The sequence below is a fragment of the Oncorhynchus tshawytscha genome, linkage group LG06, assembly GCF_018296145.1.
Source record: "Oncorhynchus tshawytscha isolate Ot180627B linkage group LG06, Otsh_v2.0, whole genome shotgun sequence".
In the NCBI taxonomy this organism is placed as follows: domain Eukaryota; kingdom Metazoa; phylum Chordata; class Actinopteri; order Salmoniformes; family Salmonidae; genus Oncorhynchus; species Oncorhynchus tshawytscha.
This window is the reverse complement of record NC_056434.1, coordinates 68,692,880-68,720,242: the sequence shown is the minus strand read 5'-3', so window position 1 is coordinate 68,720,242 and position 27,363 is coordinate 68,692,880. Positions and strand designations below refer to the sequence as shown.

General features: G+C 43.2%; 1 protein-coding gene across 1 annotated transcript; it reads right to left on the bottom strand.

Moving 5' to 3' along the window:
- Positions 1–1,274: 1,274 nt before the first annotated feature.
- On the bottom strand, positions 1,275–27,363 carry LOC112252978 (neurotrypsin). Its single transcript, XM_024424780.2, has 14 exons — positions 26,920–27,363; positions 22,752–22,794; positions 16,175–16,417; positions 15,183–15,321; positions 14,883–15,061; positions 8,835–8,982; positions 7,767–7,945; positions 7,534–7,675; positions 7,205–7,419; positions 5,366–5,507; positions 4,917–5,195; positions 4,098–4,220; positions 3,462–3,742; positions 1,275–3,283 (listed from the first exon to the last, which is right to left on the bottom strand). The coding sequence occupies exons 1-14, from the start codon at positions 26,995–26,997 to the stop codon at positions 2,964–2,966; spliced, it is 2,511 nt and encodes an 836-aa protein (XP_024280548.1). The 5' UTR covers positions 26,998–27,363; the 3' UTR covers positions 1,275–2,963.

Here is a 27,363-nt window from a genome sequence, read left to right as displayed (position 1 = left end):
AGATGTTGCCAGCAGTCTGAATATACACACAGGAATGAGAGAATAGTTTCAAAAGGAGCTGCTCTAACATTCACAGAGCAAGCCTAGTAGGGGTTTAGGAAGACCCAGCCTGGATTCCCTTTCTGCAGTCTGTCTTTGTTTTTGACACACATCAGGCACATAGCAAGTAACTTCAGATGCTCAATGGGCCTGAGCCCAGCCAGGCTTTGCCTCCAGGGATTACAGCCAGAGTGCCAGTTTAGTTTAGAAAAGTGTACTTTTGTCAACAACAATGATTACTGTTGTGCAGGTTGTGTTGCAACAGTGTACACCAATTATGAATGTGTAGCAGTTAATTAAGCACCAACAATACCAATCTTTTTCACATTCCAATGAATTATAGTTTGTTCTATAAACACTGCAAACACACCATTGACATACTGTAAAACAAAAAAAGACTGTGATCTTGAAACACTCTGAGTGAAGTACATGAGAGGGTTTCAAGGTGTAGCATAATCCTTCTGAAATAATAATAATAATAATAACTCTTCCATGTGCTGAAAACTTCAATACCCAAGGTGCCTTTTAGGAAAATCAAATCAAATCAAATCAAATCAAATGAGGCTATAGGAAAATATCATGATGAATAAGACATGTCATTAGAGCTCTAATACTGAGCAGGATGAGTGATATTCCTTGTAGCCCCCTGCCACATAATAGTTATGAAACACAAGTGTGATGCAGATTTTTAATGACACCTCTCAAAAACACATTATACAGTACATACACGTTCACATTCAAGGTATTATATACAGAGTACTTGCAAGATATGAGTCTGAAGATTTACTGCTTTTACTTTGGCATACTGTCTAATATTTATTTTCTATGATGGCACATTAGAAAAGGGAATTTTCCACTCCACTCACCAATAACTTTTCTTGCAGTCCATTTGAAATATTGCATATACACTGAATATACAAAACATTAACAACACGTTCTTTCCACGACATAGAATTACCAGGTGAATTCAGGTGAAAGCTGTGATCCCTTATTGATTTCACTTGTTAAATCCACTTCAATCAGTGTAGATGAAGGGGAGGAGACAGGTTAAAGAAGGATTTTTAAGTCTTGAAACAATTGAGACATGGATTGTGTATGTGTGCCATTCAAGGGTGAATGTGTGAGAGTGCCTTTGAACGGGGTATGGTAATAGGTGCCAGGAGCACCAGTTTGTGTCAAGAACGGCAACGCTGCTGGGTCTTTCACATTCAACAGTTTCCCGTGTGTATTAAGAATGGTCCACCACCCATGGTGGTGGGGGGTTCCTAATGTTTAGTATACTCAGTGTATATTTCATCATTTTAAGCTTTCAAAATTGCACCACATCATGTTTGTGTAACTCATTTTCATCATGTACAGATTAGCATTTCAGAATTCTAAAGGAAGTATAGAAAGGAACATTATTATGTGTCAAAATGCATGTGCAAAAGCCAATCACAGATGTCATATCACAAAATAATTAGTGGTGCTGTTCAGTGACAATCGAAAACATGCAGTCATGTGACTGAAAGCCCCATAAAACGAAATAATATTTGGATGTTAAATTGTAAAAGAACATTCCATCAAGTGTACAGGTGGTATTAGGAAGTAGTTAGATCTATTTACTATCGGGATAGATTAGAGTACTAAACCAGAGGTTCTTCTAAACAGACAGATAGTTTAGAAGTTTGCATTAGTAATTACCACATGAAGCTTAGGGGTATTGAGCATGTATGGTTACATTTCTAGACATCTATTCAGTAGCAGAGTGGAATGTGACCAGGTAAAACATAGAACAAATGCAACGTCAGCACTGTGTAGGCTTTGTAAGTCTGTACGATGTGTTCATGTGTGTCAATAAATTATAAGAATGATGAGAAGATTGCATTGATCATTTGGCAATTGCACTGCAACTTGAGACAAAAACATAAAGATATGGTCTAAGGCCTGAATTGAGATGCTGTATGAACCACTAATTGACAGTGCACACACGCACGCACGCAAACACACACATACACTCACACAGAAACGTTCTCTCACACACACACACACACACACACACACACACACACACACACACACACACACACACACACACACACACACACACACACACACACACACACACACACACACACACACACACACAATGATTGTCTTACAGTACAAAGAGTGGATAAACAAAGATAGTGGATCTGTCCCAGGACTGGCTTCCCATAACACTGATAGTAGGGATGTGCAGCTTCTAAGAAAAAGTGGTAGACAGATAGATACTGTGGGTAGGCAGGCAAACAGGCAGGACCTCATTTAAGTCATTGTGAGTAGCCATGTCATCATTGCCACGTGTACAGAGCCTCGTAAAGGCCCACTCATGCCTCTCCTATGGTCTAAACCAGCGATCTGTACACTGACTAATTTGACCAATTGTTTCAATCAAGATTGGAGCACATTAGTGTAGGCTTAAGTTAAAATGCATGAACAACTGGAATGTTCATGAAACCATATTCATTTAAAAGCCACATGTCTGTTTGTACTTTACATATACAATCTTGTACTTAAAGATATTCCACCTAATGCTCCTGACTAGACTTACTCCCAATGGCACCATTAATTGGCCATTCACAGGTGTTGCAGGGTGATAGTATGGCATGCATTATAGTGCAATGTCATTCACCTATGCAGTCTGGCTTTCTGGTGCATTAAATGCTCTTGTTAAAGTGATAATTCCACATAATCAAGAATGCTCAATGCCATTTACAGGCTTCTCCAAGTGTAGGCAAAAAAAGGGACTTAAAAGCACTCTGCTGGATGTGGGTGAGACCAGGAGCAGATACCAGGGTGTGGTAACCCTCTCTAACTGGCCACTGCTCCTTTAATCTCCCCACCTCCACCTCAACCCAAAATTCATGTGATAACAATGGCTGTCCAATGGCACGGTGGCAGCATCAGATTTTCGGTGGGTTGTTGGTGATCTGGTCAATCCAGCGCAGGAACCTGCTGACCCGCGTGTACACCCCGGGGAAGGAGGGGTCACCACAGCCATGACCCCAGGAAATGATCCCCGTCAGCACCCAGCGCCCACCCTCCCCCTGACATACTAGGGGACCACCACTGTCACCCTGGCAACTGTCCACGCGCCGACTGTCCGAAAGGCTGCCCGCACACAGCATGCGGCTGGTGTAGCGCTCGCCGTATCGCTTTTTACACTTCCAGGTGGGCAGCAGGGGAACCCAGGCCTGCAGCAGAGTACGGGAGTAATCCGAGTCTGAGAAAGCGAGAGAGAATGAGAAAGTGAGTGATGAACAGAGAGATAAAGAGTGAGGCGGCCAAAATAAATTGAAATGTTCTGTCATATAAATATTGAGCAAAGAACAGATCAAATGGCTGATTCCAATGTAAACACGCAGGGAACTCTCCGTAACAGAGAGGCTTATGGTCAGTACCTGTGATGCCCCACCCTGTGATGACACAGGCGGCAGGCCTCTTGCCCCACTTGTTGCCAGGCGCAGGGAGGCAGGCTGAGTTGGTATGAGGGTTGAAGGCCACACAGTTGCCCTCTGTGCCTTTCAGCCTGAGTAGGGCGATATCATACTCCGAGCCCTGGCTGTGGTACTTCCTGTGGATGACGATGAGCTCTGGGGACAGGCTGCGCTCAAAGTCATCCCTCTCCTCCGTGTGGTAGTCACCCAGTCGCAGCACGTAGCGTGATGGGTCCCTGCCAAACCTAGGAAAGAGGGAGAAAACAGAGCGAGGAAAAAAAGAAAAGGTAAGAGAGGGAATTAAGGTCTGAGGAGGTTAAGACGAGCAGAAAAGAAGACTTGATTATCTCCTGCCAAGAAAAATACATTTGAATTGAAATGATCAAGGCAGTGACTCAAATACAAGTATCACTTATAAGTGGCATGACATCAATCTCTTATTAATAATATTTGATAAAATGATTGACATAGATCAAGTATTTGATCAAATGTACATATGTTTATGCCACATTACTACATTACTGTATGCAACACTCGTCATTTTTTATAATGTGGTCACTGCAATTCCATCATTGGGCACTAGATGTCTTTGTGGCCCACCTCTTGAAGCAGTGTGCAGCAGTCAGGACCCAGCAGGAGTTGATGAGCGTGGCTCCACACAGTGGATGGTTCCCTTTGGACTGGGACTTGAGCCACAGAGACGCCTGCCAAGGCCAGTCCCCTCTACCACACCCAGGGGAGGAGAGAGAACATTAGCAGAAATAGATCATGGTTGATTTGATGTTATGATTTGACTTGTATGTGTATGTGTTTGCATATATCTATGCAGTCATACGGTAATAGAACCGCTGAGAATCTGTTTGTGTGTGTGTGTGTGTGTGTGTGTGTGTGTGTGTGTGTACTTTACTATTTATATTTTTGACTACTACAACTTTTACTCCACTACATTCCTAAAGAAAATAATGTACTTTTTACTACATCAATTTTCCCTGACACCCAAAAGTACTCGTTACATTTTGAATGTTTAGCAGGATAGGAACATGGTCCAATTCACAGACTTATCAAGAGAACATCCCTGATCATCCCTACTGGCTCTGTGTGGCCCTGGCTATCCGTAAATGTAAAAAACATGAAAATAGTGCCATCTAATTTACTTAATATAATGAATTTGAAACTATTTATACCTTTACTTTTACTTTTGATACTTAAGTATATTTAAGCAATTACATTTACTTTTGATACTTAAGTATATTTAAGCAATTACATTTACTTTTGATACTTAAGTATATTTAAAACCAAATAGTTTTTAACTTGAACTCAAGTAGTATTTTACTGGGTGATTCACTTTTACTTGAGTTATTAAAGTATCTTTACTTTTACTCAAGTATGACCATTTTGGTACTTTTTCCACCAGCGTACCTGATTGACTTGTCCCCGCCAATAATCCTCCTCCTGCGTCGCTGTGTGTTTGGCCTCATGCCACAGGTCTGCGTTATTATGGCGCCGTCCCCCACCGGTTCGGGGACGTAGTCACAGATGACCCCTGCATCCTCACTATGCCGGCAGTCATGGGCATCTTCTCCCTCGGCCGGACACTCCCCCAGGGACGTCTCAGCCCCTGTGCACCTAACATTGTCCAGGTGGATAAGGCCCTGGCCTTCTCCAAAATAGGCCATGGAGCGAGCCTTGGACACCCCACTGAAGAAGAGACACAGGGAAGGTGAAGCTCAATATTCCAAAGTGGCCCTGTCTCCTGAATGGCAGTTAAAGGAAACCACATACTTGGCAGTGAGATATGATGTATTCTGCAAATAAGGGAAAGGATATATGATACAATGGCAAACATGAGAGAGAGAATCCATATTTACATAAATCCCAGCTGCCTGCAGACCACTGCAGCGTTGATGTCATTCCAGCCATCATCACACACGCTCCCCCATTGGCCATTCAGAAACACTTCCACACGCCCTTCCTTTCGGCTCTCTCCAGCAACCAGTCGCACCAGAGGGCCTGAGGCCAGAACAGAGAAACACAATAAACCACAATATACAGTGGGGCAAAAAAGTATTTAGTCAGCCACCAATTGTTCAAGTTCTCCCACTTAAAGAGAGGCCTGTAATTTTCATCATAGGCACACTTCAACTATGACAGACAAAATGAGGGGGAAAAATCCAGAAAATCACATTTGGTCACCTACAAACAAGCAAGATTTCTGGCTTTCACAGACCTGTAACTTCTTCTTTAAGAGGCTCCTCTGTCCTCCACTCGTTACCTGTATTAATGGCACCTGTTTGAACTTGTTATCAGTATAAAAGACACCTGTCCACAACCTCAAACAGTCACACTCCAAACTCCACTATGGCCAAGACCAAAGAGCTGTCAAAAGACACCAGAAACAAAATTGTAGACCTGCACCACGCTGGGAAGACTGAATCTGCAATAGGTAAGCAGCTTGGTTTGAAGAAATCAACTGTGGGAGCAATTATTAGGAAATGGAAGACATACAAGATCACTGATAATCTCCCTCGATCTGAGGCTTGATCTCACCCCGTGGGGTCAAAATGATCACAAGAATGGTGAGCAAAATTCCCAGAACCCAACTAGTGAATGATCTGCAGAGAGCTGGGACCAAAGTAACAAAGCCTACCATCAGTAACACACTACGCCGCCAGGGACTCAAATCCTGCAGTGCCAGACGTGTCCCCCTGCTTAAGCCAGTACATGTACAGGCCCGTCTGAAGTTTGTTAGAGAGCATTTGGATGATCCAGAAGAAGATTGGGAGAATGTCATATGGTCAGATGAAACCAAAATAGAACTTTTTGGTAAAAACTCAACTCGTCGTGTTTGGAGGACAAAGAATGCTGAGTTGCATCCAAAGAACACCATACGTAATGTGAAGCATGGAGGTGGAAACATCATGCTTTGGGGCTGTTTTTCTGCAAAGGGACCAGGACGACTGATCCTTGTAAAGGAAAGAATGAATGGGGCCATGTATCGTGAGATTTTGAGTGAAAACCTCCTTCCATCAGCAAGGGCATTGAAGATGAAACGTGGCTGGGTCTTTCAGCATGACAATGATCCCAAACACACCACCCGGGCAATGAAGGAGTGGCTTCGTAAGAAGCATTTCAAGGTCCTGGAGTGGCCTAGCCAGTCTCCAGATCTCAACCCCATAGAAAATCTTTGGAGGGAGTTGAAAGTCCGTGTTGCCCAGCAACAGCCCCAAAACATCACTGCTCTAGAGGAGATCTGCATGGAGGAATGGGCCAAAATACCAGCAACAGTGTGTGAAAAAACCTTGTGAAGACTTACAGAAAACGTTTGACCTCTGTCATTGCCAACAAAGGGTATATAACAAAGTATTGAGATAAACTTTTGTTATTGACCAAATACTTATTTTCCACCATAATTTGCAAATAAATTCATTATAAATCCTACAATGTGATTTTCTGGATTTTTTTCTGTCATAGTTGAAGTGTATCTATGGTGAAAATTACAGGCCTCTCTCATCTTTTTAAGTGGGAGAACTTGCACAATTGGTGGCTGACTAAATACTTTTTTGCCCCACTGTATTACCATAATAACAATATTGAATTTGACTTTTCTTTGCAAAATTCACCAGATAAGATAGACATCTAACTGAGATATGTTGATAGCAATTCTGATTTGAGGTCTTTGAGGGTACAGCGAGTACAGTGAGGCCTACCTGTGATCTGTGGCAGCCCTGGCACCTCGTTGGTTTCACCTCCCCTCTCACAGCGCACCCCTACGTCCTCGCTGTGGGAGCAGTCGTGGCGTCCCCACTCGGCATGCCCGCAGGACAGCAGGGTGCCCTCTGAGCCCTTACACTGCACCTCATCCAGCAGGATTAGCCCTGTGCCCTCCCCGTACAGCCCGTCTGATGCCACCTCTGCACGCCCTCTGCTGGACCAAACACTCCATTACTGCAGTATCACTACAATATTACTACAGTTAAACCTAATTTACTTTCCCAGTACATTGTATTTGAACATAAAAGGACCCCTGTAGACCGACCTGAAGCCCAGCTGTCTACAGACCACTTTTGCGTGGTGCTCAGTCCAGTTGTCGTCACACACCGTACCCCAGTCCCCAGAGTGGTACACCTCCAGACGACCTTCCCAGGGACTGTCAGACCCCACCAGCCGCACCACACCATCTGCAACACGGTGTGTGCATGAGACAGTGTGTATGTGTTTTCCATACAAATATGTGTATGTTCACAAAGCGTTCCTGTCCTGACTCCTGACCTGTATATGGGTTACAGGACACGCCAGCATCCTCCATGTGGTCACAGTTGTGTTGTTGCCAGTTGTTGTGGGGACACTCCTCCAGGGAAAGCTCGTTGCCTGTACACTGCAACCTGTCAAGGAAGATGGGTCCAGAGCCCTGACCAAAGTGGGCCCACGTCCACGCTTTTGGTACCCCCCTGAGTGGACACACACACACAGACATACACAATGACCATATATGGACATGTAAACAATATATGGCAACCACTCCTGATGTGCACATATAAAATGCATTCCCACCAAGTAAACAGGCCTTACACATACTGTACAGAGCACACACACATGCACTTACACAGCAGAGAAAGACATATACACGACACAAAAAACACTCACACACACCAAATATAGTTATGGAGAGATGTATGATTCATGATCTGAAATGAGTCCTGGGACAGATCCACTATTTTTGTTTATCCATCTCTTTGTACTGTAAGACAATCATTGTGTGTGTGTGTGTGTGTGTGTGTGTGCGTGTGTGTGTGTGTGTGTGTGTGAGAGTGTGTGTGTGCGTGTGTGCGTGCGTGCGTGTATGCATGTGTGTGTGTGTGTACATGTGTATACATGTGTGTCTGAGCAGAGAGAATTCCCCAGTGGCTTGCTTTGCAGGCCCTTATTCGTCAGAAGCCAGGTGACCTGCTAAGAGTGGCGATGACGTCTGAATAATGTGGATCAACTGGCTCCTCTCCTCCAGCAGAGCAACAACCCAAAACACTGTAGGCCATCAAAAATGCATGCCTTCCGTTCATCTATATTGATATAGTTCACTCAGTGGGAATGTAGCAGTGTAAAAAGGCTATCCTAGCAGGAGTGCATCCATCTCTGTGGAGAGCAGAGAGCTTTGGTTGGTGGGTAACTTTAAGCCTGGGAACCATTGCTGTTTGCTACCACTGATAGGGTTTAACCTCTAGTTTTACCTACATATGTACTAGATGACATTTAGTGGAGGGAATCACATTCAAAACCATATGCTGCATGTCAAGCACCATCCTCCAAGCAACTAGCCATCGGCATGCCTGTGCTGCTCACCCAAGGCCCAACTGCCGACAGACAACTTCAGCATCGATGTCATCCCACTGGTCATCACAGATGGTGCCCCACCTCCCATCATGGTACACCTCCACACGACCCTCAAAGTCCTCCAGGCCACCTACCAACCTCAAGGGGGCGCCATTGCCTGAAAAATACAGCAGAAATCAAATAAAGTCCAGGTTTACTGGTCACATTACTCACGTTCACAGATTTGCAGGTGTTATAGCAGGTGAAGGTAAATTCTTGGGTTTCTAGCTCCAACAGTGCAGTAGAATGTCTTGTGTTACTGGCTCCAACAGTACAGTAGAATGTCTTGTGTTACTGGCTCCAACAGCACAGTATAATGTATTGTGTTACTGGCTCCAACAGCACAGTAGAATGTATTGTGTTACTGGCTCCAACAGTGCAGTAGAATGTCTTGTGTTACTGGCTCCAACAGTGCAGTAGAATGTCTTGTGTTACTGGCTCCAACAGTGCAGTAGAATGTCTTGTGTTACTGGCTCCAACAGTGCAGTAGAATGTCTTGTGTTACTGGCTCCAACAGTGCAGTAGAATGTCTTGTGTTACTGGCTCCAACAGTGCAATAGAATGTCTTGTGTTACTGGCTCCAACAGTGCAGTAGAATGTCTTGTGTTACTGGCTCCAACAGTGCAGTAGAATGTCTTGTGTTACTGGCTCCAACAGTGCAGTAGAATGTCTTGTGTTACTGGCTCCAACAGTGCAATAGAATGTCTTGTGTTACTGGCTCCAACAGTGCAGTAGAATGTCTTGTGTTACTGGCTCCAACAGTGCAGTAGAATGTCTTGTGTTACTGGCTCCAACAGTGCAGTAGAATGTCTTGTGTTACTGGCTCCAACAGCACAGTATAATGTATTGTGTTACTGGCTCCAACAGCACAGTAGAATGTCTTGTGTTACTGGCTCCAACAGTGCAGTAGAATGTCTTGTGTTACTGGCTCCAACAGTGCAGTAGAATGTCTTGTGTTACTGGCTCCAACAGTACAGTAGAATGTCTTGTGTTACTGGCTCCAACAGTGCAGTAAAATATCTTGCAAATACAATACAAATACACAAATAATCAAAACATCTAAACAAGAAATCAAGAAGTGACAGAACAAGTCCAACTATCAATCCAGAGTAGATATATTAGAGTGAGCATGGGACAGAATCCAGAATATGAATACGCGGTGTGTATAGACATTATATAATTTGGAAAGAAATGGTATGTACAGTAGTAGGTATATTAGCATGAGCTATGTCAATAATACAGTATATACATGCACAGTTAGTAGACTATAAACAGAATATGAGGTGACTAGTGTTCAATAACACGATATACATGGGGAAATAGTCTCAAGGTGCAGGGCAGAGTACCGGGCAGGTAACTGGCTAACTGGCTAACAGTCTGATGGCCTGGAGATAGAAGCTGTTTTTCAGTGTCTTTGTCCCGCTTTTGATGCACCTGTACCGTCACTACAATCGATGATAGCAGAGTGAACAGACCTTAGCTCGGCTGGCTGAGGTCCTTGATGATCATCTTCACCTTCCTTTTACACTGCTGTAATGCCCTGAAGGGCAGGCAGCTTGTCCCTGGTGTTGTGTTGGGCTGACCGCACCACCCTCTGGCAAGCCATGTGGTTAGGGCGACGCAGTTGCCCTACCAGGCCGTGATGCAGCCCGACAGAATGCTCTCAATGGTGCTGTAAAAGTTTCTGAGGGTCTTAGGGGCCATGCTGAAATTCTTTAACCGCCTTAGGTTGTAGAGTGGCTGTTTCGCCTTCTTCACCACGGTGTCGGTGTGGTGGGACCGTTTCAGGTCCTCAGTGAAGTGCACGCCTAGGAACTTGAAGCTTTAAACATTCTCCACTAAGGCCCTGTCGATGTGGATGGGGGTGTTTTCCCTCTTCTGTCTCCTGTAGTCCACGATCAGCTCCATTGTTCTTCTTTTCCAGGTGGGATAGGGCGGTTTGCAGTGCAACAGCGATTGTGTCGGCCGTGGATCTTTTGGGGCGGTATGCAAATTGGAGTGGGTCTAGCGTGTCAGGAAAGGTGGAGGTGATATGGTCCTTGACAAGCCTCTCAAAGTACTTAATGATAACAGAGGTGAGTGCTACGGGGCGATAGTCATTTAGTTCAGTGACCTTAGCTTGCTTGGGTACATGAACAATGGTGGACATCTTGAAGCAATGGTGTTTCTGTGTTGTGTTCCTCAAAGCAGGCAAAGAATGTGTTAAGTTTGTCTGGGAGTGAGGTGTCGGTGTCACTGACGTGGCTGGTTTTCTCTTTATAATCAGTGATTATCTGAAGTCCCTGCCATATGCGTCTCGCATCTGAGCCATTTAATTACGACTCCACTTTGTCGCTATAATGTCTTCTTGCCTCTTTGATTGACTTTACAGTGCATTTAGAAAGTATTCACACCCTTCAACTTTTTCCACATTTTGTTGTGTTACAAGGTGGAATTCAAATGGATTTCATTGTCATTTTTTTTGTCAATGAGCTACATAAAATTCTTTGTAATATCAAAGTGGAATCGAAATTCGAACATTTGCACACAAAAAAAGAATAATAATATGAAAAATAAAACATTGATATATCTTGATTACATATATCTTGATTACAAAACCCCCTGAGTCAATACATGTTAGAATCACCTTTGGCACCGATTACAGCTGTGAGTCTTTCTGGTTAATTCTCTAAGAGCTTTGCACACCTGCATTGTACAATATTTGCACATTATTCTTTAAAAAAGTCTTCAAGCTCTGTCAAGTTAGTTGTTGATCCTTGCTACAGCCATTTTCACGTAATGGCATAGATTTTCAAGACAATTTAAGTCAAAACTGTATCTAGGCCACTCATCAACATTCAATTTCGACTTGGTATGCAACTCCAGTGTTTGGCCTTGTGTTTAAGGTTATTGTCCTGCTGAAAGGTGAATTTGTCTCTCAGTGTTTGTTGGAAAGCAAACTGAGCCAGGTTTTCCTCTAGGATTTTGCCTGTGCTTAACTCTATTCCATTATTAGGATTTGAGATTTTTGGGATTGTTGTTGTAATTTTTTTCCCGTTTTCTTCCCAAATTCGTGATTATGATCTCGTCTCATCGCTGCAACTCCCCAAAGGGATCAGGAGAGGCGAAGGTCAAGTCATGCGTCTTCCGAAACATGACCCGCCAAGCCGCGCTTCTTAACACAACTCGGAATCCAGCTGCACCAATGTGTCGGGGGAAACACTGTTCAACGGCCACAGTCAGCCTGCAGGTGCCCGGCCCACCACAAGTCACTAGAGCACGATAAACCAAGTAAAGCCCCTCGACCAAACCCTCCCCTAACCCAGGCGATGCTGTGCCAATTGTGCGCCACCCTATGGGACTCACGGTCATGAGTGGGATCAAATCCCAGGCTGTAGTGACGCCCGAACACTGCAAAGCAGTGCCTTAGACCACTGTACTGCTCGGGAGGCCTATTTCATTAATTTCTATCCTAAAAACAATCCCTTGCCGATGACAAGCATACCCATAACATGATGCAGTCACCACCATGCTTGAAAATATGGAGTGGTACTCAGTGATGTGTTGTGTTAGATTTGCCCCAAACATAACGCTTTGTATTCTGGACATAAAGTACATTTATGAACCACATTTTTTGCAGTTTTACTTTAGAGCCTAAATGCAAACGGGATCCATGTTTTCAAATATTTTATTCTGTACAAGCTTTCTTCTTTTCACTCTGTCATTTAGGCTAGTATTGTGGAGTAACTACAATATTGTTGATCCATCCTCAGTTTTCTCCTATCACAGCCATTAAGCTCTGTAACTGTTTTAAAGTCACCATTGGCCTCATGGTGAAATCCCTGAGCGGTTTCCTTCCTCTCTGGCAACTAAGTTAGGAAGGACACCTGTATCTTTGTAGTGACTGTGTGTATTGATACACCATCCAAAGTGTAATTAATAACTTCACCATTTTCAAAGGGATATTCAATGTCTGCTTTTTTATTTGACCCATCTACCAATAGGTGCCCTTCTTTGAGAGGCATTTCAAAACCTTCCTGGTGTTTGTGGTTGAATCTGTGTTTGACATTCACTGCTCGACTGAGGGACCTATAGATAATTGTATGTGTGGGGTACAGAGATGAGGTAGTCATTAAACAATCATGTTAACACTATTATTGCACACAGTGAGTCCATGCAACTTATTATGTGACTTGTTAAGCACGTTTTTACTCCTGAACGTATTTAGGCTTGCCATAACAAAGGACTTGAATACTTATTGACTCAAGACATTTCAGCTTTTAATTTTTTATTAATTTGTAAACATTTCTAAAAACATATTCCCACTTTGATATTATGGGGTATTGTATAAAGGCCAGTGACACAAAATCTCAATGTAATCAATTTTAAATTCAGGCTGTAACATAACAAAATGTGGAAAAAGTCAAGGGGTGTGAATACTTTCTAAAGGCACTGTATGGAGGTCATAGCTGGTCTGTTAGTACTCGTCCATGTTCCCAGTCACCTTACCGTAGTTAAATGCGGTGGCTCATGTTGGCATCATGTTACAATAGAAACAACTGTTCTTCTCAGTTATCGACTTATGGATCTCTTGGTCTCCTTGATGAATGCAAATGTAAATAACTTCTTGCCCAGTGCCATGATAAATAAAGCAATCCAAACCACAGAACTGTTGGAGTGCAATGACCCCTGACCCTAGAGTTTGGTTCAAAGCTCCGGCAAGTCATTAGAAACTACAGCAAGTACAAGTATGTGAGGGATGCAGGGAGAAGGAAAGAGGGGTAGATGAGTTATGCAATCTGAATATGTGAGCTGCCCTGGCAGAGAAGTTAAGGAGGTGGGGGTTGTTTGGAGTAGGGGGGTCAGAAGAGGGGTGCATGTGTGCCCTGTGGGACCCCTCCCTCCTCCCTGGCAGGGCCTCAGGACTCTCAGATAACTTTCTCCTCCTAAAGTTTCAGACTGAATAATTCCCTGCACCGCACTAAATATACTGAGTGTACAAAACATGCTCTTTCCATGACCAACTGACCAGGTGAATCCAGGTGAAAGCTGCCACTTGTTAAATCCACTTCAATCAGAGTAGATGAAGGGGAGGAGACAAGTTAAAGAAGGCTTTTTAAGCCTTGAGACAATTGAGACATGGATTGTGTATGTGTACTATTCAGAGGGTAAATGGACAAGACAAAAGATTGAAGTGCCTTTGAATGGGGTACGGTAGTAGGTACCAGGCGCACCGGTTTGTGTCATGAAGTGCAATGCTGCTGGGTTTTTCACGCTCAACAGTTTCCTGTGTGTATCAAGAATAGTCCACCACCCGAAGGACATCCAGCCAACTTGACACAACTGTGGGAAGCACTGGAGTCAACATGGGCCAGCATCCATGTGGAACACTTTCGACACCTTGTAGAGTCCTGACGAATTGAGGCTGTTCTGAATTGAGGCTGTTCTAAGGGCAAAAAGGGGTGCAACTTAATATTAGGAAGGTGTTCTTAATGTTTTGTACACTCAATGTATATACCCTCTACTCCTCTGGGCACTCCCTTCTATACCCTCATTCTAACACACCACTGTTGTTGTTCCCTCTGCCCCTTTGGGACTCTCTGACACAAGTGCTGCATAAGCCGCGAGAGAGTACTGGCAGGCTCAGAGAGCTCTAAAAGCTATGTGAATGACTAGGCAGGCAACATCAGCTCCCTCTTGGCTGTGCTGCTCAGAATAAACTGCTCTTGTTCTAGCTTTGCAGTGTTTGTGTTTTGGAGATGAGTATTGGGCCAGAGAATCTTAGCCATGAATCTCACCCTCTGGCCCACGCAGCTCTGACTGAGGTGGGAGAAGAACACTGGAGCTCTAAGAAAGAGGGAACAGTCTCTCTCTGTCCCTGTCTAACTCAACTAAAGGGGAAGTGACTCTGCTGCTTTAGTACCTCTACATGTGTAATATGCCAAGCAATATAGTATGTACTATATTTATATGTGTAGCACTTGTGATAAATCTGCACTATTTATACCCAAGGAGTTTTGAAATCTCCAACACCCTCACCTTCAGGTGCAGCACACACCACCCCCGCTTCATTGCCATGGTTACAGTCGCTAGTGACAAACTTCCGACTCCTGCAGTCCAGCAGAGAGTTTTCGTTGCCACGGCAGCCAAGGCGTTCATAGTGGAAGAGACCAGAGCCGGGCCCGAAATAGGAGTGCTGGAGGGCTGTGCCGATCTCACTGCAGACAGAAAGACAGGATGGACGGAGAGAGAAAGGTAGATGGACAGTCAGGAGTGGAGAGGATGATTTGACATACACACCCACACACACAGCTAAAAAAGTATCTCAGTAGCTCTCACCCCAGTCCAAGCTGTTTGCAGATCACACTGGCATCGCGGTCGGTCCAGTGTGTATCACATACAGCCCCCCACTGGCCATTTAGGTATACCTCCAGACGCCCGCTCTGAGGGGAGGACCCACCTACCAACCTGGCAGCTCCTGGAGAGGAGGGAGAGGGGAGAGGAGAGAGAAGAGAGGGCATTAAGGTATGGTACATCATCAGAGATTGTGAAATCATTTGAAATGACAGGTGGAACATCTCTCTCTCGCACCCATCAGAAACAGACAGACAGACAGATTGCTACCTCGTTAATCATAAATCCAACAGGTGTGATTATCTCAGGATAATTGCATAGAACACTTACATTTTTCAACCTGGCAGGCACACACCCGAAAAACACACATGGGCACACACGCGTTCACACACATACACGTTAACTGATAAAGGTTAACTGTTTGGAAGAGAAAGCTTGGGAGAGCTAGACAGAGACAGACTGATAATGACAGCAAATACAGATGTAGCTAAACAGATTTCAAAACGGGGGTATTGCCACTGGCACTACATACAAGCAAGGTTCTGACGGGCCAGTAAAAACAGTTGTCTAATGGACAGGCAGGGACACACTCCCATGGGGGGGGCGGGAGTCACAGAGAGAACAATATCAGCTGCCTGATGGAGAGGTGGAAAACACAGTGGGAGGAGCTTACTGATAGACTGGAAGACAGACAGGATATATTGGGGCGTAGACAGATTGAGAAACAAAAACCATACAGGCAAGAAACACAGACAGACATAGACAGACAGGCACATAGGTTGCCAAGACAGATAGAGACATAGATCTCCTGCCAGAGCGATATGATCACCCCAAAAACACTGCAAAAATACAAAGATACCTAGCGATTACTTTCTGGTCACTTTGGAATTCATATACCACTATAAATCATCTGGTTCCAGGTAGTTACCCAGCAGTATTGATTCTCTTCAAGTAAGTATTAGTCGGTAAATCCTCACCCTGGTGGCAGTCGCAGTAGGCCCAGCCGATGGCTCCAGAGCTCTGGCGGAAGAAGCACCAGGGGTTGGATTCACGGTCTGGGTTGCGGCAGTAGCTGTGGTCGCCCAGCCCCCGGCTCGGGTACTGCAGGACGTAGTCTGGGAACTCTGTCCACTTTAAGCAGGGCGAACCAGAGTCAGTCTGAGACACGGAGCCATTGTAGTAACCCAGCTCAGTGAAGCCCTCTGAACAGGACAGAGGAGCTAGGGAGACAGAGTCACATTCAGATACAATACTATGGGTTTATCAAAGGATGAGCTTCTTAGTTAACACAGTATAGCAATAATTATTTTGTGAGACGAAGTGGGGGGGGGTAAAGCTGAGTTTTAAAATTAAGTCACAGTAAGCCATTCAAGGTTTAAAAAGATGTCCTCTCCTTTGTCTCTCTCTTTTGTTTCCGATCCTCAGAAGTATAGAAGTGAGTCACCTGACTGGTCAGACTGACAGCCCGGTGCTGCAGTGCAGGGGCCAGAGTATTTGTGTAGGTCTGCTTTGCTGAGTCACAGAGTGTGGCGGGCTACCTTCAGACAACCTGAAAACCTGAACCCTTACTACAACCCATCTGTGTCTGTGTATGCTTGTGTGTCTGTATCGCTTAGGAATTGTCCTTGAATGGCACCCTAGGCATACAAGTCTTAAAATTATATTAAACATTAAAATCCTTCATGATTATTTTCTCAATGCTGTTGAAAGGATAGTTTGATCAGAGCATAGACACTGTATACCACTTTGGAGTGGATGACAATTCCTCAAGAGGGGTGGATGCTTGTCTTGAGAATCCAGTGCACTAGCCATGAGTTCCTACAAAGCTTACTGGGAAACTGAAACTCACTGCAATGCAATCCTCTGAATATTCAGGCCTTTTTAATTCCAGAATCATTCGACTGGGTCTACAAGTGCTGCAGCTTTATCCTCCAATTGCCTTTGTGAAGACGTCACCTGGGATTGTGATGGGAAACCTGAGCCCCTTGGCTCAGTATTACAAACTAATATATACAGGTTAAAGAGCCTCTGGGACCACCTATAAAGCTGACCCATCACATTAAATAGGGGTGGGACATTAAACACAAGCATACATTCATCTGGTCCACAGATTGAGTTTTAAAGAGGGGAGGGTCTGTGGTTTAATGACAACCAGAGCCAGGGTGAGCCCTGGACCTGGTCCATAAACCCATGTATTTCCAATGGATCAACATCTGCAAAAAATGCAAAAAAATGCAAAAAAATGGAGACAATTTATTGAATAAATCAGTTAAAGCAAATCCAGAAAAAAATGTATCTCAAATTTAATTTTGAGTTCCTTTCCACGGCTCTGAGCATGGCGTGTTTAATCCCAGTGCTAGGAACTCGTTTTGTCATTTTAGTTTTCTGTTTGAGGTCCTTTCCACGGCTCTGAGCACCGCGTGTTTAATCCCAGTGCTAGGAACTTGTTTTGTCATTTTAGTTTTCTGTTTGAGTTCCTTTCCACGGCTCTGAGCACCGCGTGTTTAATCCCAGTGCTAGGCACTCATTTTGTCATTTTAGTTTTCTGTTTGAACCCCATCCTTAACCCTAAATTGAACCACTCAGAATGAATGCCTAAACATAGGTAATAATCTATAGATGGCACCACACTCCATAATAAAAAGGGAAACACACTCCATAATAAAAAGGGAAACACACTCCATAATAAAAAGGGAAACACACTCCATAATAAAAAGGGAAACACACTCCATAATAAAAAGGGAAACACACTCCATAATAAAAAGGGAAACACACTCCATAATAAAAAGGGAAACACACTCCATAATAAAAAGGGAAACACACTCCATAATCTCTGTTGCCTGCAGTTATGGCAAATGTCTCCATTTGCCTTGGTTGTTACGTTGACTAATTATCAGTCCCTTTTCAAGTGGCTATGTATGGGCGGAACTGCCTAATAATCCATCTTTAGTAGCAGCTAATATTCACCTTTAGGTCCATGCTTCCTGTGATATGTAACTGATATGGCAGTACCTCAGGCCATGGTGTGTGCGTACTGTAAATGATATGAAGGAGAGTCGCGCTAACATCCCTCTGGAGCCAGGTGTTAAACCCTGAGGAGAGTGGAGGGAAGTGGATATGGGCAATGGGGTCCAGCCAGGGAAGGAAGACACCCTCATCACGTAACTAAACTCCTCCTCCTGAACTCTCTAAACCAGTGGATTAGGGGCCGCAAGTACTTTCAGTTGTCGTTGGGTAAACATTCACACCTGTGAGCGATCGCTCGCAAATCTACATCCACCCAGCGTGTGGTCTAACCCCTGTCTGTGTTTGTTTGAGTGACTGCCGGTTTGCGTTCGCACAGGCTTAGTGACTTAGTTAAGACCAACCAACTCCCGCTGCTGTGTAGTGAAAGCTACAACCGAAAGCCAGCAGAATATGCTGGTTTTGGTGTTAGCAGTTCATACTACAATGAAAGACCTAGTTAAACTGCAGCTGGCCAGGAACAGAGCGGCATGTCTTGCTCTTCATTGTAATCAGAGGGCTCATATAAATACTATGCATGCCAGTCTCTCTTGGCTAAGAGTTGATGAGAAACTGACTGCATCACTACTTATTTTTATTAGAAACATTCATGTGTTGAAAATCTCAAATTGTTTGCATAGTCAATTTACACACAGCTCTGACACACACACTTACCCCACCAGACATGCCATCAGGGGTCTTTTCACAGTCCCCAAATCCAGAACAAATTCAAGAAAGCGCACAATATTATATAGAGCCATTATTTCCCGGAACTCCGTTCCATCTCATATTGCTCAAATTAACAGCAAATCTGGTTTCAAAAAACAAGACAAAGCAACACCTCACGGCACAAAGCCTCTCCTCTATTTGACCTAGATAGTTTGTGTGTATGTATTGATATGTAGACTACATGTGCCTTTTTAAATTGATGTAGTTCTGTCCTTGAGCTGTTCTTGTCTATTGATGTTCTGTATTATGTCATGTTTCATGTTTTGTGTGGACCCCATGAAGAGTAGCTGCTGCTTTCGCAAAAGCTAATGGGGATCCTAATAAAATACCAAATACCAAATACCAGCAGTGAGAGACAAGACTGGAGAGGGTATCCACAGATTGATGCCTGAGAGAGAAGACATCTTGAAAGAGGAATACTGTGCTCAATTCCAGATTGACCTCTTGCCCCAAATCCTGGTCACTTTATGTAGATCTGAAAGGATTGGCTAGGTACAGATGTAGGATTTTAATTTTATAACCATGTTGCAGAAGAACATTCCTGCATGTAGGAAACAGAACATTTAAAACGTGTACTGTATTCGAGGTTTAAAAAGTCTTCTGAAGTTTGTAATTTCAGACTTGATTTTCCCTTACGAAAAATGTATCAACCCCTATAAAAAATATCCATCAATTATAATCCACATTTCCTGTTGCTGCAGGATTATTTTCCTGCTGTAGAAAACTGGCTCAAATTAAGATCCGACATCTGTATGAGAAATACGGTAATAATAACTTTGCTCTTTGATAGACTAGATAGAGAAACCAGATAGAATAGTTTTGAATGTGCATTTTTCTTACACCTATCCAATCCTTTCAGATGTCAGCAGTGCCGAAGGGTTGGAGTCTGTCTTTGTCAAGATGGATCACAGAGGTCGAATGAGAGATTTGTTGGGGTCAATGAGTGCTGGAAGAGTCAAGTTTCAAGTTTTTTTTAATGTCACATGCACAAGTACAGTGAAATGTATTAACCCCAACAATGCAGTAATTAATAACAAAGTAATACAAAAAATAACAAGGTAGAACAAAAACACACAATATATATTTTTTTTAAATGACAACTAATAAGAACACAGTAAGCATAATATATACAGGGTCAGTTCAGGTACCATACCTACAATGTGCAAAGACACTGGATCGATAGAGGTAGATATGTACAGTATAGGGGTTAAGGTGACTAGGCATCAATATATAAGATAAACAGAGTGGCAGCAACATATATGATGATTGTATGTGAGTGGGTGTTGTGTAGAGCCTTCCTCTTACACAGCCTAATATAGAGGTCCTAGATGGCAGAGAGCTTGACCCCAGTGATGTAGTGAGCTGTACTGGGCTGTCTGAACCTGTCTCAGGCGCAGTTTGTCTTTTTGTTTGTTTTTAATTGTTAATTAGTAGCTACTATCTTGTCTCATCGCTTGTCGCTTGTCTCATCGCTACAACTCCCATACGGGCTCAGGAGAGACGAAGGTTGAAAGTCATGCGTCCTCCGATACACAACCCAACCAAGCCGCACTGCTTCTTAACACAGCGTGCATCCAACCCGGAAGCCAGCCGCACCAATGTGTCGGAGGAAACACTGTGCACCTGGCAACCTTGGTTAGCGCGCACTCCGCCCGGCCCGCCACAGGAGTCGCTGGTGCGCAATGAGACAAGGACATCCCTACCGGCCAAGCCCTTCCTAACCCGGACGACGCTAGGCCAATTGTGCTTCTCCCCACAGACCTCCCGGTCGCGGCTGGTTACGACAGAGCCTGGGCACGAACCCAGAGTCTCTGATGGCACAGCTGGCGCTGCAGTACAGCGCCCTTAACCACTGCGCCACCCGGGAGACAGTTTGTCTTCTAAGCCCTGCTATGCTGTCAACATCATGGCAGGTACCATTGAATAATACCAAGTGTGTTTGACAGTTATTTGTCCCAACTCCCAGTCTAAATGACTCCCCAGAAAGCAAAGCCAAAACGTCTTATCCTCTCAGAGGGTGTGCTTTTCTTTCCTCTTCAACTAAACTGTGTTCTCATTTTTCAATTTGCATCTGCCATTCCCTAAGGCATTGAATATTTTAGAAAGTAAATATGGTTTTGAGACACTGAGATGTGTGAGATGTTTTTATGTACTAAGCTGATCCTAAATCCTTCTGAGTCACCACTATCTGTGATGGTGTTTCTTCTCAGCACATGTCTCAATCTCACAATGATTCCACCTCATCCAGCTTCCCTGCCTGGCATATTGAGAGGAGATACATATTTGATAGAGTTCACACAGTGAGAGGGTGCCAGACACAGAAAGGTTATTAGGAAAGGTTACCGGAACACACTGATCCTTAAACACACACACACGCACGCGCCACACAAACAGACACACGCTCACACACAGATTCAAACACACATATGGACAAGCTTACGCTGCAGACACAAACACAAACACACAAAACCCCAAAGACAAATGAAAAGATCACCAGCACGTGAAAGCAGACGTGCTGTATCGAATGTGTATGTGTATGGATAACCTCAGTTCCCATGCAGAGGAGGAACTGAGTGAGTATATGAATGCATGCATTGAAAGCAAGAAACTGAGTATGCATGTGGGTGTCATAAAAATGTTCCACTGTCCATCCTAGATTTAATAAGCTCTAAAGTCTCTTAGCATAGCTCACATTCTATCCCTGATGGGTGTCTATAGTTGAGCCACAAATGGAGACAACCATCTATAAGACCCAGACTGGAACTCCCGTTGAGACCCCATAACATAACAGTAACTTCAGCGAAGACAAAAACCAGACATACAGTGTCTGGTTGATGGAAAGTGGGAGTCTTTATCAGAGATGATGTCAGGGCTCTAAAAGCAGGGCCTTGTTTAAATCAGGGCCACTCGCATTTCCATAAGTGAAAGCCTGAACATGAGGCAATCTGGTAGGAATCTCATTCTGTCTGAGCATGAACTAGGAGTCTAAGGCGTGGGATGGGTAAAGGGGGGGTTGGTAGGGTTGGATAAGATATTAGCATCGCGCCCGAGGGATCCAAAGGACTGGACCTGCCTGGGCATGGAGGGTGTGGTGATGGTTCAAAGACTAATTGGTATATGAGATGAAATGTTGTATCTATCATCCCAACTATTTCATCTGATAACCATCCATTTCCATGTACATGCTAAAATTCATATCACATTACAAGCTGAACGAGAGATCAAGTGTTCCCTTCATCTACTCAGCAATACTGAGCACTGTGTGATTTTGCCTATTTCTTAGCTGCAGGGATCCAGCTTGGATGAATCCCTAACCGTCAAAAAGGAGAACTCTTTTTTTATTCTAGGAAAAAGCAGCTTGCATTTTCAAAGCTGTTTGGTGCAAATACCAAAGTTGGTTATGTGTCTTTTGATTGTGGATAATATGTTTTTGAAATGAGGTTAAAAGAGAGCGAGAGCAAGAGATGTTGAACATTGCCTAACTATCGTCCCATCCTTCAGGGGCCCAATCAGAATCACCATCTGATTATGAGCAGTGACAAAGGACTCGCTAATAACGGCTTTAGCAGAGGAAGGGGGCATTTTTGATAGAGGGCTTTTTCAAACTTTTAATCTGAATTCGTGACATTTTGCTGAAACAACACACCGCCATCTCACATCCACACCCCACATCATCCCACTAAGTATTGTACATTTAAGCGATTCATTTAATTCTCCTTAGTCGTTTATCCATGTCCTTAGATGATTTGGAAGAATCACAATGATGGATGGATGAAATCAAGACCTATTAGAAATAAGAGGAACAGGAAAAGCGGTGTCTACCTGCACTCTGCAGAGTATTTAGGTAGGTGTCTTGAGAGATGACCTGCAAAAAACAAGACAACAGAAAATGAAGCTTCAGGCCTATGCCACTTAGAGCAAGTTTCCCACATTAGGTTATGGATGCTTGATCATAAGTAGCCCCTTATGTCCTGTAAGTAGTATTGTTTGTAGCTTTCATACCCAACAACTTATTATCTCTCTCTCACTGTTGTATTATATTGTATTGTAGCCTACTTGTAGCCATATGGTGTTACTCTATCATGTTATTCTGTGGATTAGTGAAAATCATTTTAATATTGTGTTAACCATGTTTATCTCTCTTCTCTTCTGCTATATTTTCAATGACTTCGTCACCACTGAGGCTGGGAACAGGAGGCATAGTTTAGAATGTCTATGCAGAACGCAATAAAATATTTGCGGGGTTAAGTTAAGGGGTGCTACTTTAAGGCACCATTATCACAACCGAGGCCACCGAAATCAATACTGTCACGCATGGGAAACAGCACGCGGTGACGCAATGTCTGGGACTAGGTCTACTTTCGGTATAGCATAGTCTGCACATTAGTCAGTTGAACTCTAATAATTGCATCTGTCAATCTAATGGAGACGGGGGCAGCTGGGGTAATGCCTGAAGCAAAACGTGCCTCTTGCAGACATCTAAAGCACAAATTTATAATGAGACACAGCTCACCAGAAAAAAAGAGCTTTGAGCAATATTCTTTGGGGAAAGGGACAAGGGGCTGTATGTAGTTCCCTAGCCTATTGGGTAACACTTTATAATAATATTAATAAGAATGAATAAACTATTTAGAAATAGTAGCCTATACACTTTATACATATATATCTATTTCATTATTTCTAAACATCTATAAACATGCATACAGTTCATAAGCATTTATAACCTATAATCATTTGTAAAGCATTTATAGTATGTAATATTCATGAGGCTTATTCATAAGACTTATCCATAAAGAGCAAGCAATTACTAGTCTACAATTGTCGTATTTTACTCCATTGTTTGTGCTTTTGTTATCACTTGATGTATAGCTTGTAACCATACCTTACACAAATGTAACGTTGCTCTCAAGGAATGTCATTGGCTACGCACATCAATTGCTATTTGCAAGTGAGTATGAAGATATCATTGGATGCATTTGCTCCATTGTTTAAACTTTTATTGGTGGCTCACTCTTGCACACCTCAGACTGTAAAACGCACGAGATAACTCACCGGTATGTTGTGAGCATTAGCGTGAGCATCAATGGTGGAATCAGCGGGTTCGGCTTCAAATTAAAGCCACCCATTGAAACTGATGCAAACTGATACAAATAGCGTAATCATGCAACAATTGGACAAGATAATGCTAAACAAGGTAGGAATGTTAAAAAATATATATGTTGTAATCGCACTGTGGATGTATTTGAATTCAGAATTGCATTGGGGGCATACCTACAATGCATTCGGAAAATATTCAGATCCCTTTACTTTTTCCACATTTGTTACATTACAGCCTTATTCTTAAATGGATTAAATAAAAAAAATTCCTCATCAATCTACACACAATACTCCAGAATGGCTTTGGTCCGGGAGGTGACCAAAAACCCAATGGTCACTGACAGAGCTCCAGAGTTCCTCTGTGGAGATGGGAGAACTTTCCTGAAGGACAACCATCCCTGCAGCACTGGATCAATCAGGCCTTTATGGTAGAGTGGCCAGACGGAAGCCACTCCTCAGTAAAAGGCACATGACAGCCCGCTTGGAGTTTGCCAAAAGGCACCTACAGGACTCTCAGACCATGAGAAACAAGATTCTCTAGTCTAATGAAAACAAGAATGAACTCTTTGGCATGAATGCCAAGCGTCACGTCTGGAGGAAACCTGGGAGCATCACTACGGTGAAGCATGGTGGTTGCAGCGTCATGCTGTGGGGATGTTTTTCAGCGGCAGAGAGACTGGTCAGGGTTGAGGGAAAGATGAACGGAGCAAAGTACAGAGAGATCCTTGATGAAAACCTGCTCCAGAACACTCAGGACCTCAGAACAGGGCGAAGGTTCACCTTCCAACAGGACAACGACCCTAAACACACAGCCAAGACAACGCAGGAGTAGCTTCGGGATAAGTCTCTGAACGTCCTTAAGTGGCCCAGCCAGAGATGGACTTGAACCTGATCGAACATCTCTGGAGAGACCTGAAAATAGCTGTGCAGCGACGCTCCCCATCCAACATGACAGAGCTTAAGAGGATCTGCAGAGAAGAATGGGAGAAACTCCCTAAATACAGTTGTGCTACACTTATAGCTTCATACCCAAGAAGGCTCGGGGCTGTAATCACTGCCAAAGGTGCATCAACAAAGTACTGAGTTAAGGGTCTGAAAACTTGTGTAAATGTGATATTTCATTTATTTATACATTTGCACAATTTTATTAAAAACAGTTCTGCTTTGTCATTATGGGGCATTATGTGTAGATTGATGAGGGAAAAAACAATTAATGAATTTTAGAATAAGGCTGGAATGTAACAAAATTTGGAAAAAGTCAAGTGGTCTGAATAAATTCTGAATGCACTGCTATATGCACTGTACAGCCTAACCTATGGATTGTGCACCCATGAAATGGGGTATCAGCCAACTCAGTGTTGATCACGAGAATGTAGATCACTCCCTACTGACGTATTACTTGTGCAAGGGATGGTGCGGTTTGACAAAAAAATCTCTCACTATCAAATCTAATCGCCTGCAGATGACAAAAAAAAATGGGGTCCTATTCAGCGAAATGTACAGGCTATCGTTTTCTTTATTAATTGATAGGCGCGATAACTTTGCGCATATAGGACACAGTCAGCCTTCATAAATAGACTGAATGTTAATCATTTATTTATATATAGAGTACAAGTCACAATTTTGGACACACCTACACATTCAAGGGTTTTTCTTTATTTGTACTATTTTCTACATTGTATAATAATAGTGAAGACATCAAAACTATTAAATAACACATATGGAATCATGTAGTAACCAAAAAACTGTTAAACAAATTAAAATACTCTTCCGTTCAAAAGTTTGGTCACTTTGAAATGTCCTTGTTTTTTACATCAAATTGGTCAGAATTATAGTGTAGACTGAGCAAGAGGACAAGTACATTAGAGGGTCTAGTTTGAGGAACAGATGCCTCACATGTCCTCAACTGGCAGCTTCATTCAATAGTACCCACAAAACACCAGTCTCAACGTCAAGGAGAGTGATGGTGCTGCATCAGATGACCTGGCCTCCACAATCACCCGACCTCAAGTCAATTGAGATGGTTGGGATGAGTTGGATGGCAGAGTGAAGGAAAAAAGGGAAACAAGTGCTCAGTATATGTGGGATATCCTTCAAGACTATTGGAAAAGCATTCCTCATGAAGCTGTCATCAAAGCAAAGGGTGCCTACTTTGAATAATCTCAAATCTCAAATATATTTTGAATTGTTTAACACTTTTTTGGTTACTACATGATTCCATATGTGTTATTTCATAGGTTTGATGTCTTCACTATTATTCTACACTGTAGAAAATAGTAAAATAATAAAGAAAAACCCTTAAATTAGTAGGTGTGTCCAAACTTTTGACGATTACTATATATATATTTATACTAGGGTTGGCCTATACAGCCTTATGTTAAAAACAAGCCAAGTTCAATTGCTGAGAATAATGGTCTGTCCAAAGTAGTTCCTTCAACGGGCAATGAAACAAACGGATAAGGGTAGGTAGGCTATTGCTGGCGCTCAAGTTTTCTTGGGATCTAATACCTTAGTGAAAATAAAATGTAGCCTACAGGGCACGATACAATCATTGGAATGAAAATAAAAGCTTAATAATGATGCATTGCAGCAGTAGGTCTAATAGGATATTCAGGTGAAAATTCAGGTGAATATGTTTAACCTCGGAATTCGGGTTTACTGGCACACAGGAAATTGCCACGCACAGCATCGATATTGCCATTTGCGTAGTGTAAATTGGCCACGCATAACCAATAAACTACGCGAAGTCTATTGCCTACACATTTTAATGACTGTAAATCGTAAGGAATTTGGTTAGGTTATCTATGGGTCACCTGTGTTTACCTTTCTGTTAAATGAATAACCGTTCGCAAACAGAAACGCAGTGATAATGAAAGAAAAAGCAGGCACATACCTCTCCAGAAACTGAGATCAGACAACACCATGCAATTGACAGAGAGAAGAGTCCCTTTAAAGCTTCCTTGTCCGTCATCCTTTTATATGTGTCATTACCCGCGCCTTGAGCAGATTTCACCCATATCCAACGCAAAAAGTCAGCCTCCAAGTGCAAGCGACACTGACCAGGATAAAGAGAGCCCGATACGGACCGTCCAAAGTTAGGCGAGGCACAGGACAATGAGCCGATGGGGTTGTTTTTTCTGTCTGGAAAAAGATACAAAAATAATCGAAACTCCTATGTGACATTACACACCCTGTGGTACCAGCTGTGCTTCAAGCATAGACTATAGCTTAAACGACGATCCACTTCGTGAGGAAGTGTCACTGAAAGCAGACACCGGTGAGAGAAACACACTCTCTCGCTTTCAGTGCGATGCACATATGCCAAGTCGAGAATAAA